The 15,624-nt window shown below is 39.4% G+C and overlaps 1 protein-coding gene across 1 annotated transcript; it reads left to right on the top strand.

Annotated features, from left to right (window-relative positions):
* Positions 1-12,039: 12,039 nt before the first annotated feature.
* LOC104247523 (elongation factor 1-alpha-like) lies at positions 12,040-12,354 on the top strand. Its single transcript, XM_070149864.1, has one exon. The coding sequence runs from the start codon at positions 12,040-12,042 to the stop codon at positions 12,352-12,354; it is 315 nt and encodes a 104-aa protein (XP_070005965.1).
* Positions 12,355-15,624: the final 3,270 nt, after the last annotated feature.

Below are 15,624 nucleotides of genomic sequence, written 5' to 3'. Positions count from 1 at the left end.
GCGTGCTTCCACTCTGCTGCCTCACCCATCGTCCTAAACGACCCCTCCATCTCCCAGCCACAGCTGCTCACCCCAACTCCTTCCCTAGTCAGTCGCAACACCAACCAGTCCACCAGAAACCACTTGCACACACACACAAGACAATTTTAAGCTGAGGTTGGTTCGAGGTCGTGCTCAGTCATACGTCGAGGCAGTACGTCGAGGTTCCATTGGAGTCCGGGTCTGTTAGTCAAGCGTCGAAACAGTGTTGCGAACGAAATTGTGTTTCATCGGAAGTTCAACATTGTTTGACGTCGGATCGTTAACATAAAGGTCAGCCATAGTTCGTTCACGGATTTTTGCTGTATTTTCTTAGGTTTCGTTTAAATATGTGGTTTCATTTTTGAACATTTTCGCATGATATTCCTACTGCATATTCCTTGAAATTATGTGTGTGTGCGTTTTGGATGACTTGCCTACTGTTTTGAGGTCGATTGATGCTCAAGTTAGTGATTGAAGTCTACTCGTTTGTTCCGTTAAGTTTGTTCGGATATGAATCTGACGTTGTTGTTAATTCATCAACGTTGTCGATTAGGAGTTTGTTTGGCAAGTTTATTATGCAGAATTTGATTATTAGTTGGAAATTGATTAGATGAATTGGGTATAGCTGATGGGGTAGAATTGTAATTTCAGTATTTTCAGGGACATTTTCGGGATTTTTAAGTTTTAAAAAAATGATTAATTTGAGTGCTCGGTCCACTAAGCGCTAATATATTAAAATAATACATTATTTAACACATGGTGTGGGATAAGACATGTGGTAATGGGCAATAATGCATTGTTTAATATAGTGATAAATAAGGCATACAAGTGTGGAGAACAAAACATAATGGTATGAAAAGATGAAAAAGGGATTGATTAAAATATGTTGCCCATACCTGTTTTGGGTTATAAATAGAGTCACTTAGAAAAAAAAGAGGAGGATTCTGGAAATCTAGAGAGGGGTTGAACATTTTTCTGAAAATCTTAAGAGAGTTCTGGAGAGTTTAAAAAGAGAAAACAAAAACAAAGTAGTCTACGAGTTTAGCTTTGGGGTTTAATACACGCGTGGTTGGGTCTGTTTGAGGTGATGTTGTTTGTTGCGGTTTAGTCTTTTATAAGCTTTTGGAGTTTGCTCTATCGAGCTGGTTTGGTTTTCTTCAAATTTCCCTGGCCTCGAATCTGGTTTGAATTGCTGCTGTTGGGTTGCTGTTGTCTTGCCGTGTTATTACTGTTGCTGACTGCTCTTTCATCTTCTTGTATTGCCATTTCCAGGTATACAGCTGTAACCTTGGTCATTTGTAAGCCGAAAACATAAGCATGAATATACATGAAGATTTGAAGCTTTAAGTTGGATCTAGCTTTTCTACTGATTTGTATATTAGGATATCTCATTCATTAATATCATGCAAATGCCTGCGGAATTCGTAAACTGGACTGTTGAATCTATTTCTACAAAAATGTGAATAATGTTAGTAAACTAATATTCTCGAATGTTAGTGATTGATGTTAGCCTAATGTCGGTTTTTTAAGCATTGACGCATTTCTTCGACAAGTCGTAAAAAGAGTAAAAAAAATGGCTTTGCATTACACATAGTCAATTCCAATAGTTCAAGTCATCTAATAATGTTGGTTTAAATTAATCAAAGAGTGGTTGGTTTGTTTTGATATTAGCGGGTGTCAATCTCGTGTTCTATTCATAATCTCAACTTTAGTGTTATTAACTAATAGAATAAGGAATGAAATAATCTCCCTTTGTACAAACTCGATTACAATTTTCCATTTGCATTTGTCTTAGACTAATAACTAATAAGTCACATCCCCCTTTTTAAGCATGTAATTAATTTGGAGATTTTCTTTTAGAGACAAACTTAATAAAAAAATATAGTCACTTTAGGACTGTCCCTTTTAAAATAAAATGAGATGAGCCTCGCCTAGCAAAACGCACAGACTGCAGGGCCCTCACAAATATACGTATTAATTACTTAGAACTCGGGATCGGCCGCTTAGCGAACTTCGCGGTCTTTTCCCCAAAACAACCGCGCGTTAGTCTCTTTAGGCGCGTGCTTTAATAATGTTATTTTCCTAAACTCGGGTGCACATTTATGTGACCCAAATCCAAATCTCAACGGAGTCGAAATGTGTCGCTAATCACGGGTACATTGATTGTGACGTGGTTCGAGATGCATGTCCATGATGTTGCAAATTCCTTTAAAAAATAATGAATGAGACAAGCCTCGACAAACAAGAATACACAAATTGCGGGGCCATCAATGGATAGTTATTTCGAATGCTTATATTTCGAGACAGGACGCATAGCGAACTTTACGACTTTTCTCAAAATAACAACGCGTTAGTCTTTAGGCGCGTATTTAATAATGTTATTTTCCTAAACTCGAGTGCACATTTATGTGACCCAAATCCAAATCTCAACGAACTTGGAACGTATCAAAAATTGCGGGTACATTTATGTGGTGCAATTCGAGATGCATTCTCATGACGTTGCAATTCCTTGAATAAGTAATAACAAAGCGGTAGACAGTTCAAATTTGCACATAGGTTCATAATTGTATAAAATCAGATAATCAAGCCGAATATGACAGTTGAGCGACCGTGCTAGAACCACGAAACTCGGGAATGCCTAACACCTTCTCCCGGGTTAACAAAATTCCTTATCCGGATTTCTGGTGCGTAGACTGTTAAACAGAGTCATTATTTTCCTCGATTCGGGATTTAAAACCGGTGACTTGGGACACCATAAATATCCCGAGTGGTGATTCTAAAATAAATAAATAAATCCCGTTTCGATTGTCCTTTAATTGGAAAAAACTCCCTTTTGCGCCCCTTCTTGCGGGGCGCGGGCGAAAAAGGAGGTGTGACAGCTCTGGCGACTCTGCTGGGGACGAAACCTAGAACCTCTGGTTCAGGGTTCAGAATTCGAGCTTAGATAAATTGTTATATTTGGCTTTATCTGATTTTTACATGTTTGAGCCTAATGTGCCAAATGATGCTTTTATCGCTTTGATATTATCTGAACTGTATATAAACTGTGCCGAAACCCTTCTCTTCTTACCTCCGGGGAGGAGCTTGCTGGTCAAGACTCCCTATTCTGTTAGTGTCATACCTTGAAATAAGAAAGAGGCCGGACAAGTTACAAAGCCGGACGATCCCGCAGGTCCCCGGTACGTAGCCCCCTCCTCGACTCGAGTTGTCCGCTCGGGTACACAGTCTAGAACAAATACCCAGGTTATGAACCTAGAATAACTCAGCTTCATGCCGGATCCCTAGTAGGAGAGTTTGTTTGCATCATGTGCATGTGACTTTGGAGGCTCAACACAGGGGTTTGGTTTGTCTAGGACAAGAGTACCAAAATGACAAAAGACCATCCTGATGTATCTAACTTGCCTCTACTTGTGCATTTATTTGTTTCGGACTTGCATGCTGACCGGATTTTGAGGAAAGAGAAATAGCAGTGTAAGGGTTAAAGAGAGTTAATCGCCTGTTTGGAAAAAATCATCAATGTCCGAATAGCGTCGAAACTCTGTCGAATTTTTGAGAAACGAGAAGAAAAAAAAAGTTTTTGTTTATGAAAAATATGTTTATTTGCCAATAAAAAAGAGTCTTGTTTTCAAAAGAAGTTTGTTTTATCTGCCCGAACTACTCCGGTTTGATTCTCATAGGATGTGAGATACGTAGTCAGCCCTCATCGGGTCCAGCCTCCCCTTTTGCAAAAATAGCCCAAAAAAATGTGTCAAAAATTTTAATTTTTCATAGTTGGGTGATGTTGTTTTTGTCAGAAATAGCCGAATGTTCCCAAAAAGGACGCCGGAAGGCTGAATTTGCATAAACGGCCACCTTTGATCATGTTTTTAGGATTTTGGTCGGTTAGCTAATGCAGCCTTAAAATCTTCATCCCTGAGGTGCTGAAAGGCCGCGTTGGCAAAACCCGGTCTTTTATTTTAATTTGAAAAATAATAATAAAAAAGGGTCAGTGGTCAAGAATACCGTTTAGACTTTTGGTCAAAATAAGCCGAGCCAGCTTCGGCGGTGTCTTAAACCGTTCTTGCCGAGATAGCCTTAGAGTATCTTTCAGTTGTCAAAAGGCTATTTTCGTAAAAGAACGGACAAGTTTATGAAGTGTCAAAAAATAATCTTCCCGGCCTCAAAATTCATGTGAAATTGGGAAGGGGCCACGTTTGCAAAAACAGCCGTTTGGTAAAAGTCGGCATATAGGGGAATAAATCTGTCATTTTATTTTGCTCAGGTTTGTATTAGAGAATGTGGTCCATTTGAATTTCGAGTATGTTGTTCGTCTTTAAGTGATTCCAAAAATGTTTTATTGTTGTTTACATTTTATGTGGCAGAACTACGCCCGGTCTGATTCATGCGGGGACATGATACGTAGGCAATCCACATAAGATTCGACCACCATTAAAAAGGAAAAAAAAGAGAGAAAAAGAAAAAAAAAAGAAAAAAGAAAAAGGGAGCACAATTATAAGAAGCCGGAATGACGCACATAACTGAAGCAAATGCATGATAGAAAGGGTTAACTGCCTAGTTGCATTGCATCCTCAATGTGTGTTTTCTTATCTGTTAAAAACCCTAACGCTAACAAGTTGCTTCCATTTTGTTCCTTTTCAATCTTTAGAAAGGTGGTTGGTTGTGGTCCTGAAAGTAATGCTTCTCTGCAACACAAAGGCAAGAAACAATGGCAGAGAACAACAGAACTGAGTGGGTTGGTACCAATGCCCGAAAGCGATTGGTTGAACAGGACTACGGGTTGGTAAAAGAGGTAAAAATGTTTAGACAGCATGTAGCAGACATGTATCAGGCATGGATGACTGGTAAATCACCACCCTCGCCACCGCCTAGCTTCTTGAACTCTGTCCTTACCCAAGCACCTAACACAATAACAGATGATCCCCCATACTCTCCATATCAAACCACTTATAACAACTTTCCAAGCCACCCGAGTAGCTCCAGCACTCGTCGTCCAACTATATCCTCCCAACACTACTCCCCTCCCCAACGCTACTTCTCTCCACAGGACTCCCAAAAACATGCTTCACTTTCCCAGTACCCAGCTCCGCAAAATGCCTATCCACCCTCACAAGCCTACCGAAAGCCCTCTGGATCAGGTTTTCGGCCCAATCAAGCATTTAAGAATGAGAGGTTGCTGAAAAAAGAAAAGGCTTTCACCCCTCTTGGAGGATCATATGCCGGTTTGTTCCAAAAGTTGAAGCAATTGGACATGTTGAAGCCGATTCAGATAAAAATGCCAAACCCTCTGTCAAAGAAGCTTGATTTTTCTCGAAGGTGCGCATATTGCTCAGATGCCCCGGGGCATGACACAGAGAAGTGTTGGAAGCTAAAGAAAGCAATTCAGAAGCTTATTGATGCAGGAGACATTGTCATGCAAAATCCAGATGCAACAAACACTAGCCAAAGTCCGTCGCCTATGGGTAATGACTTGCTTTGTTCGATCCAGATGCAGTGTTCGAATATGACTTGCTTTGAAAAGGAATATGAGAAGACTTCTGAGATCCTCGGAGGTCCGCGCATTGCAGAATTCTCAGTGCTATCAAAGGTGGGTCTTGAGAACGAGCCCGCAAAGGAAACCCAAAAGCAATTTGTTAAGAACAATGAGATGGAAGATGGTGGAGGTCCCAGTAATGTTGATGTCGAATTCAGTGGCTAAGATACCGAGCTTGGCAATTGGAAAGACGCTCCTTTCTTGGTTGGACAGGAAGGAGTTTTGATGGTTCATTTTGTTATCATTTCTGTTGACCAGGTTATTTGCAGGGTTGTAATCCGGACATTGTTTTGTGTCAAACCCTCTTATCCTTCCATTTTGTCATAGTGGTTTATTTAGGGTTGTCTCTGATTGTTTTAGGTTTGTTCCAAGGTTGTACCCCAGTTGTTTTGCTTGTTTTGTTATACGAACCGTTTCACCGCTTGTCTAATGCAAATTCCGGTCTTTTGTTACCTCCAGTCATCTTCTTTGTTTAGTTCTTTTTATCCTTTTTGTCCTTGTTCAAATGTCAATTCTAGTGACATGACATGCACGCAAAGTTTGGGCCTAACCTTAAAAGTTAATTATAAAGCCATTAGTGGATGATCGGGACACTTAAGGGAAATAGGAGAACAACTTGAGATTCTTTGAAGCCCGAGCCACGTGAAACTGGGGCAAGCAAAACATAAAGAAAAACAATAAAAGCAAGTGAGAGTATTGCCCAACGGTGCTTTTAAAAATGACAAATGAAAAGGCGAACGTGTGGATATGGTTATCAAGTCCGGCACAATCAGAAGATGTGGCGAATATTTAATTGGGTTGTTTGTGCTTGGCATATTTTGAAGATTAGAATGACAAAGGAATTTTGTTCTGCTATCTAAACACTTTATCCTTCGTTAATCCTTTTGAGCCTTATTGGTATTCTTTTGTACCCCTCGTTCGGAATCAGTAGCAAAGATTAGAAAACACAAGCATGGAAGATAAACAAAAAGAAAAAGAAAAAGAGAAAGAAAAAAAGGAAGAGAAAACAACAGAAACAACAAAACAACAAAAGAGAAAGGAGAAATGAGAAAAAAGAAAGAAAATAAAAGGAAATATTAAGTAAATGAAAAAAAGAAAAAAAAGAAAAGGAATTGGGAACTACGTTTGACCTGATTCCTCAAAGAGGATACGTAGGCGCTTCACGGCTCGGTCATAGTGTGCATAGTGTGCATAGTGTGGGTGTAACATAGTGTAACAAAAAATCAAAAATCCCCAAGCAGAAACTGGGGCAAAAGTTGTGTCTGAGGTAAAGAAATCCGGTTCCGAAGGTTGTAAATTTTGAACACAAATTGATTCATTTTGAGCCGTTAGTACCCTTTCTTTCTAGCCCTATACAAAACCCCACATTACGGTCCAAATAAAGACCTTTTGACTAGTCTTCGAAAGATGCCAAGTCATGCAAATGGAAGTCGAGAATAACACTCTGATCCCCGACAGAAAAGTAATAAAATGGGAGAGTTTTATCGGTAAAAACCTTCACAGGCACCTTGAGGCGGCTATAAGTTGAGAGAAAAAACAAAATGAGAGAGGCTTGATATTGAGAATACTTCGGGCACTACAAGTCGAATAAAGATTGAGAATCATACAGGAAAGCACCAGACGAAGATTGTGAAAGGTGATTAACGACGGAGGATAGGCCACGTGTGCATGTCATGGACAATAGAGTTGATATCCACATCTGATAGGTTTTACTTTGTAATTTTCTTGTTAGTAGTCATCTCTTTCTTTTGCCTTTTACTCTGTTCCTTTTACCGTTGTCATTTCCTCTTCTTGAGTCTCTTTGGTTAGAACAAGCGAGAAATGATTTCAAAATTTGCCATCAGCTATCCAATTATGCAAGACGAGATCTGACTAGTACATCAAAGTGGTATAAGTCAGGAAAGAACAAGCGCAATGAGCTGGTAATAGTCAACGTGCTTTGAGGTTCGCGCAAAATACCCAAGATTGGTCCATATCAATTCAGGGACAGTGCAACAAAAAGAGGGTCAGAGGGATTGAACCGAGGGTATATTCGATGACGAGATTGACAAAAGGATGGACCGGTGTCAAAAAGGATATCCCCCGTGGAAATCGAGGGTTATAAGGCCAAGGCCAAAGGAAAATCAAGCAAGAACAACGCGGAAAGCAATGGACATAATTGGGAGATTCATAGGAGACTCAAAAGTTGGGGAAATGACAGTTCACGGGCAGTACCGCAAAAGAAGATATTGGGTATGCACCGGAAAAGGTATTTCAGTAACACAGACGATGGAAGGAGTGGTTAATCAATGAACGAACATGCAAGATCTTCAAGTGAAATCGGCTGTCATGAAAATACATGAGGTCAGATAAGGAGACTGGGAAAATGGTTAAAAGGTTTTCGTCAAGAAGGTCGGAAGGTATCAGCCAAGCTTCAAGATGGTCAGACAACACATAGATGGAGAATGGTTGATGGCATCCCCAGCAGGAGTATCACAACCAACCACCACGTTTTAAACTGACCAAATTTTCTTTGATTTGAAGCAGGGACAGGGAATGTTACTGATGACGGAAAAATGCGCTACAAGAAAGATTGTCAAACTGGGGCAAAATTTTTTCGTTCATTTCGAAAATTTTTGAGAAGTCTAACACAAGTTTGGTGGAAAGTGGTATCCCCAGCAGTTTCTTCGGGAGAAGGCAAAAAATTTTTTTAAGGAAAGTCATGTCAGGAGGAAGATAACACGAGTTTTAAGGGAGGTAGTCTTCTAAGGAAGAAGATAACAAAATAATAATAATAATAATAAAAAAACAAAAATAAAGAAAAAAAAATTTAAGAGAAAAAGAAAAAAAAGAGGAAGACCAGCTTTGCAAAAGAAAACGGTTTGCAGAGGAATGAAACATCAGTCTTAAGGGAAGTAGTCTTTGAAGGAGTAAGATAACATATTTTTGAAAAATGTTATCCCTAGCAGTTCGCATAGAAGACAGTACAAGTTTTTGAGGGAAGTAGTTTTGAAGAAAGATAATTCAAGACAGAAGGAAAATGGTTGACAGCATCCCCAGCAGGAGTAACGCAACCAACCACCATGTTTAAACTCACAAGTTTTCTTTGTTTGAAACAGGGATGGAAGCTATGATCATATCAAAGCTTGGAAGGTTGAAATTTTCAGGTGTAATGCCCCAATTCTGCTTACGCAAAAGGCTATTGAGAAGATCACACATCACCACTAGGAAAAGCACTTCCTAGTCTCGGTCTTTCGGGTTATATTTTTGATTTAGGAGATGCACTTCCTAAATTGAGATTTTACCACTAGGATACGCACTTCCTATTTGGTTCATTTAAGTTCATTCATAGGAGACGCACTTCCTCCTAAGTTTATTTTACCCATAGGAGACGCACTTCCTCCTAAGTTTATTTTACCCATAGGAGACGCACTTCCTCCTAAGTTTGTTTTTACCCATAGGAGACGCACTTCCTCCTAAGTTTATTTTTACCCATAGGAGACGCACTTCCTCCTAAGTTTATTTTTACCCATAGGAGACGCACTTCCTCCTAAGTTTATTTTTACCCATAGGAGACGCACTTCCTTCTAAGTTTATTTTTACCCATAGGAGACGCACTTCCTCCTAAGTTTATTTTACCCATAGGAGACGCACTTCCTCCTAAGTTTATTTTACCCATAGAAGACGCACTTCCTCCTAAGTTTATTTTTACCAATAGGAGACGCACTTCCTCCTAAGTTTATTTTACCCATAGGAGACGCACTTCCTCCTAAGTTTATTTTACCCATAGGAGACGCATTTCCTCTTAAGTTTATTTTTACCCATAGGAGACGCACTTCCTCCTAAGTTTATTTTACCCATAGGAGACGCACTTCCTAAGTTTTTTTTCACCATAGGAGACGCATTTCCTAAATCAATAGTTCAGTCATAGGAGACGCACTTCCAGATTGAGTCATTGAAGTTTCACCCATAGGAAACAGACTTCCTAGTTTTGACCATTTAAATTCATCTTTAGGAGACGCACCTCTTAAGTTTGGTTCATTCAGGTTATAGGATAGCAGACGCGTCTGCTAGTCAGAGTTTTTGGTTTTACTCATAGGAGACGCACATCCTAGCCTAGTCGTTAGTTTACTCTCACCATTGCATATAATATAAGTGGTTTACAATATTGCTAACGATTCACAAATCTTCCTAGTGGAAACTGGGGCAGAAAATTTCCTTTGTTTTGTCTATTTTGTAGCGGTCAGGAGCCCCCCCTAAAGAACAAAATGACATTTTATTTTCAAAGTTGTTGTTGAGGTCAGGAGCCCCCCCTAAAGAACAGAATGACGATTTATTTTTCAAAGTTGTTGTTGAGGTCAGGAGACCCCCTAAAGAACATAATATCGTTTTATTTTTAAAGTTGTTGAGGTCAGGAGCCCCCCCTGAAGAACAGAATGGCGATTTATTTTTCGAAGTTGTTGAAATATCGCCCCCCTGAAGAACAGAATGACGATTTATTTTTTAAAGTTGTTGTTGAGGTCAGGAGCCCCCTTGAAGAACAGAATGGCGTTTTATTTTTAAAGTTGTTGTTAAGGTCAGGAGCCCCCCCTGAAGAACAGAATGACGCTTTATTTTCAAAGTTGTTGGTTGAAGTTGGGAGCCCGCCCATATAACAGAGGAATACATTTCAGTCTTTAAATTTCAAGTTTTGAAGTTGGGAGCCCGCCCATATAATAGAGGAATACATTTCAGTCTTTAAATTTCAAGTTTTGAAGTTGGGAGCCCGCCCATATAACTGAAGAATACATTTCAATCTTTAAATTTTAAGTTTTAAAGTTGGGAGCCTGCCCATATAATAGAGGAATACATTTCAGTTGTTAAATTTCAAGTTTTGAAGTTGGGAGCCCGCCCATATAACAGAGGAATACAGCCGAAATCCCCAGCAGGAAACAACAAGAATCCCAGCAGAGGAAGGAAGTCCAAGACTCGATGGAAAAATAATGCGAAGCTCCCGAGAAGGACATAAGCAGTTCGAGATCGACAGTCAAGGGAGAATACAAGACAAGTTAGACGTAAAGAAATGCCAGAGGAGTCACCGAGACATCAAAGCAACACGAGACACAAGAGCATGGCTGAAGATCTAGATAAGATTTTGTAATTCATAGACTATAGTTTAGTCTACCTTCTTGTTTTCTTTCAGCATGGTGTAATAAGGTGGTCGGCAAGCAGTAATAACAGCATGCAACAACAGTAACCTTGCAGTCTCATGGTAGTCCCAGCTACCAAAACTTCCCGAACTACATTAACCTGATTCCCTTCTAGCCAGGGATATGTAGGAAACCTTTGAAGCAAAGGTTCGGTTAAATCTTTTTCAAAAAATGCTTCACACGGAGTACTCGGATGGGCAAAAATCGCTCACTTTATCTTTGCATGAAAACTCTTCGTGTTTTCAGACAAAGAGGGGAAGCTTAAAGCACGTGATGTTTGCCCTATGTGAGAATTACTCCCAAAATTCAAAATAAAATAATTTTCTTTTGTGTGCAATTTTGAGAATTTTCGTGGCATTTTTGGATAATTATTTGTATTTGCCCATGCATGTTTATTTATTAAATTAATAAAAAATACAAAAATATGTCGCATTTGCATTTAGGATTTAATTCTACAATTAGGAGCAATTAAGTTTGTTTTACAAGAACAAAAAGTCATAAAAATAATGTACGTTGCATTTTTAGCATTTAATGTCCCAATTGTGTGATTTTATCATAATTGCTATTTAATTGTGTGTTAATTGTTATTAAGAGTTAATTAGCACTTTTATAAATCAATTTAGTTCTATAGGATAATTTAGGATTTTTAGAGTTTAGTTTTTAGTTTAAGAAAAAATAAAAGAAGAAAAAAGAAGCAAGAAAAGAAGAAGAAACTCGGATTGGGCCTTTTCTTCAATTTTAAACCCTAGGCCCAAACCAAATAACCCCTTAACCAAACCCCTACCGGGTCAACCCGACCCGGTCCACCCCATAACCCAAACAAACACTCCCTTCTTTCATTTTTATTTTTTCATTTCCCAACCCCCAAACCCTAAAAAAAGAGTTGCCTGCCCCCTCTCCTCTCCTTCTCCAAACGACCCTTCCACCTTAAACTCCCATGGTTGCTTCCTTCATCTTCGTCGGAACAACCAAGCGACGAACGCCACGGCCGCTGCTTCTTCTTCTTTGTCAGCGTCATCAGCTGCCTGTCGACCACTTTTTAGTCGAGCAGCTGCCCCCTCCTTCTTTTACGTCGAGCAGCAACATCTCCAGCTCCCATGCCCATGGCTGCCCTCCTCCTCATCACTTTGCCTGCGATTTTCTTCTGCTGCGCTGTGAGGGACCTATCGGAGCTTAATTTCCCTTTCTCAAAGTCTTTTAGTCATTGTGGTCATTGGCCACGTTGACTCTGGAAAGTCGACCACCACTGGTCACTTGATCTACAAGCTTGGTGGTATTGACAAATGTGTTATTGAGAGGTGAGAGAAAGAAGCTGCTGAGATGAACAAGAGGTCATTCAAGTATGCCTGGGTGCTTGACAAGCTTAAGGCTGAACGTGAGCGTGGTATCACCATTGATATTGCCTTGTGGAAGTTTGAGACCACCAAATACTACTGCACCGTGATTGATGCCCCCGGACACAGGGACTTTATCAAGAACATGATCACTGGTACTTTCCAGGCTGATCGTGCTGTTCTTATTATTGACTCCACCACTGGTGGTTTTGAAGCTGGTATTTCCAAGGATGGTCAGACCCGTGAGCACGCATTGCTTGCTTTCACTCTTGGTGTCAAGCGACCCATCGACAGAACGTGAGTGTGCTTCCACTATGCTGCCTCACCCATCGTCCTAAACGACCCCTCCATCTCCCAGCCACAGCTGCTCACCCCAACTCCATCCCCAGTCAGTCGCAACACCAACCAGTCCACCAGAAACCACTTGCACACACACAAAAAACAATTTTAAGCTGAGGTTGGTTCGAGGTCATGCTCAGTCATACGTCAAGGCAGTACGTCGAGGTTCCGTTCAAGTCCGGGTTTGTTAGTCAAGCGTCGAAACAGTGTTGTGAACGAAGTTGTGTTTCATCGGAAGTTCAACATTGTTCGACGTCGGATCGTTAGCATAAAGGTCAACTATAGTTCGTTCACGGATTTTTGCTGCTTTTTCTTATGTTTCGTTTTAATATGTGGTTTCATTTTTGAACATTTTCGCATGTTTTCCTACTTCATATTCGTTGAAATTGTGTGTGTGTGCATTTTGGACAACTTGCCTACTGTTTTGAGTTCGATTGATGCTCCAGTTAGTGATTAAAGTCTACTTGTTTGTTTCGTTAAGTTTGTTCGGATATGAATCTGATGTTGTTGTTAATTCATGAACGTTGTCGATTAGGAGTTTGTTTGGCAAGTTTATTATGCAGAATTTGATTGTTAGTTGGAAATTGATTAGATGAATTGGGTATAGCTGATGGGGTAGAATGGTAATTTCAGTATTTTCAGGGGCATTTTCGGGATTTTTAAGTTTTAAAAAAATGATTAATTTGAGTGCTCGGTCCACTAAGTGCTAATATATTAAAATAATACATTGTTTAATACATGGTGGGGGACAAGACATGTGGTAATGGAAAATAATGCATTGTTTTATATAGTGGGGGACAAGACATGTGGTACTGCGAAATAATACACTTGTTTAATATAGTGGTAAATAAGGCATGCAAGTGTGGAGAACAAAACATAATGGTATGAAAAGATGATAAAGTGATTGATTAAAATATGTTGCCCATACCTGTGTTGGGTTATAAATAGAGTCACTTAGAAAAAAGAGATGAGGATTCTGGAAATCTAGAGAGGGGTTGAACATTTTTCTGAAAATCTTAAGAGAGTTCTGGAGAGTTTAAAAAGAGAAAACAAAAACAAAGTAGTCTACGAGTTTAGCTTTGGGGTTTAATACACACGTGGTTGGGTCTGTTTGAGGTGATGTTGTTTGTTGCGGTTTAGTCTTTTATAAGCTTTTAGAGTTTGCTCTATCGAGCTGGTTTGGTTTTCTTCAAATTTCCCGGGCCTCGAATCTGGTTTGAATTGCTGTTGTTGGGTTGCTGTTGTCTTGCCGTGTTATTACTATTGCTGACTGCTCTATCATCTTCTTGTATTGCCATTTCCAGGTACACAGCTGTAACCTTGGTCATTTGTAAGCCGAAAACATAAGCATGAATATACATGAAGATTTGAAGCTTTAAGTTGGATCTAGCTTTTCTACTGATTTGTATATTAGGATATCTCATTCATTAATATCATGCAAATGCCTGCGGAATGCGTAAACTGGACTGTTGAATCTATTTATACAAACATGTGAATAATGTTAGTAAACTAATATTCTCGAATGTTAGTGATTGATGTTAGTCTAATGTCGGGTTTTTAAGCATTGACGCATTTCTTCGAGAAGTCGTAAAAAAAGTAAAAAAAAATGGCTTTGTATTACACATAGTCAATTCCAATAGTTCAAGTCATCTAATAATGTTGGTTTAAATTAATCAAAGAGTGGTTGATTTGTTTTGATATTACCGGGTGTCAATCTCGTGTTTTATTCATAATCTCAACTTTAGTGTTATTAACTAATAGAATAAGGAACGAAATAATCTCCCTTTGTACAAACTCGATTACAATTTCCCATTTGCATTTGTCTTAGACTAATAACTAATAAGTCACATCCCCTTTTTTAAGCATGTAATTAATTTGGAGATTTTCTTTTAGAGATAAACTTAATAAAAAAATGTAGTCACTTTAGGACTGTCCCTTTTAAAATAAAATGAGATGAGCCTCGCCTAGCAAAACGCACAGATTGCGGGGCCCTCACAAATGTACGGATTAATTACTTAGAACTCGGGATCGGCCGCTTAGCGAACTTCGCGGCCTTTTCCCCAAAACAACCGTGCGTTAGTCTCTTTAGGCGCATGCTTTAATAATGTTATTTTCCTAAACTCGGGTGCATATTTATGTGACCCAAATCCAAATCTCAACGGAGTCGAAATGTTTTGCTAATCATTGGTACATTGATTGTGACGTGATTCGAGATGCATGTCTATGACGTTGCAAATTCCTTTAAAAAATAATGAATGAGACGAGCCTCGATAAACAAGAATACACAAATTGCGGGGCCCTCAACGGATAGTTATTTCAAATGCTTAGATTTCGAGACAGGCCGCATAGCGAACTTTACGGCTTTTCTCAAAATAACAACGCGTTAGTCTTTAGGCGCGTGTTTAATAATGTTATTTTCCTAAACTCGGGTGCACATTTATGTGACCCAAATCCAAATCTCAACGAAGTTGGAACGTATCAAAAATTGTGGGTACATTTATGTGGCGCAATTCGAGATGCATTCTCACGACGTTGCAATTCCTTGAACAAGTAATAACAAAGCGGTAGACAGTTCAAATTTGCACGTAGGTTCATAATTGTCACACCTCCTTTTTCCGCACCCGAGAGGGTGCAAGGGAGTTTTTTCCAATTAAAGGACAATCGAAACGGGATTGGTTTATTTATTTCAGAGTCGCCACTTGGGAGATTTAGGGTGTCCCAAGTCACCAATTTTAATCCCAAATCGAGGAAAAGAATGACTCCATATTACAGTCTGCGTACCAGAAATCCGGATAAGGAATTCTGTTAACCCGGGAGAAGGTGTTAGGCATTCCCGAGTTCCGTGGTTCTAGCACGGTCGCTCAACTGTTATATTCGGCTTGATTATCTGATTTTATACAAGTGTGAACTTATGTGCAAAATTTAACTTTTAACCGCTTTTATCATTTACTGTTTTTATCAAGAATTGCAACGTTGTGAAAATGTATCTCGAACCGCGTTACAATCAATGTACCCGTGGTCGTCGACACACTTTGACTCCGTTGAGATTTGGATTTGGGTCACATCAATGTGCACCCGAGTTTAAGGAAATTAAATTATTAAAGGCGCGCCTAAAGCGACTAGCGTATTTATTTTGGGTAGGACCGTGGAATTTTACTAAACGGTCCATCCCGAAGCCTAAACAATTTTTAAAGCAATATTTATTGAGGGCCCCGCAATTTGTATTTTTATT

This window comes from Nicotiana sylvestris, chromosome 6 (assembly GCF_000393655.2).
Source record: "Nicotiana sylvestris chromosome 6, ASM39365v2, whole genome shotgun sequence".
Lineage (NCBI taxonomy): Eukaryota > Viridiplantae > Streptophyta > Magnoliopsida > Solanales > Solanaceae > Nicotiana > Nicotiana sylvestris.
Note: the sequence above shows the minus strand (reverse complement) of the source record. Positions and strands in the feature narration are given on the sequence as shown.

Excerpts from the sequence above, each read along its gene's own strand:
- LOC104247523 (XM_070149864.1), top strand. The coding sequence starts at position 12,040 with ATGAACAAGAGGTCATTCAAGTATGCCTGGGTGCTTGACAAGCTTAAG.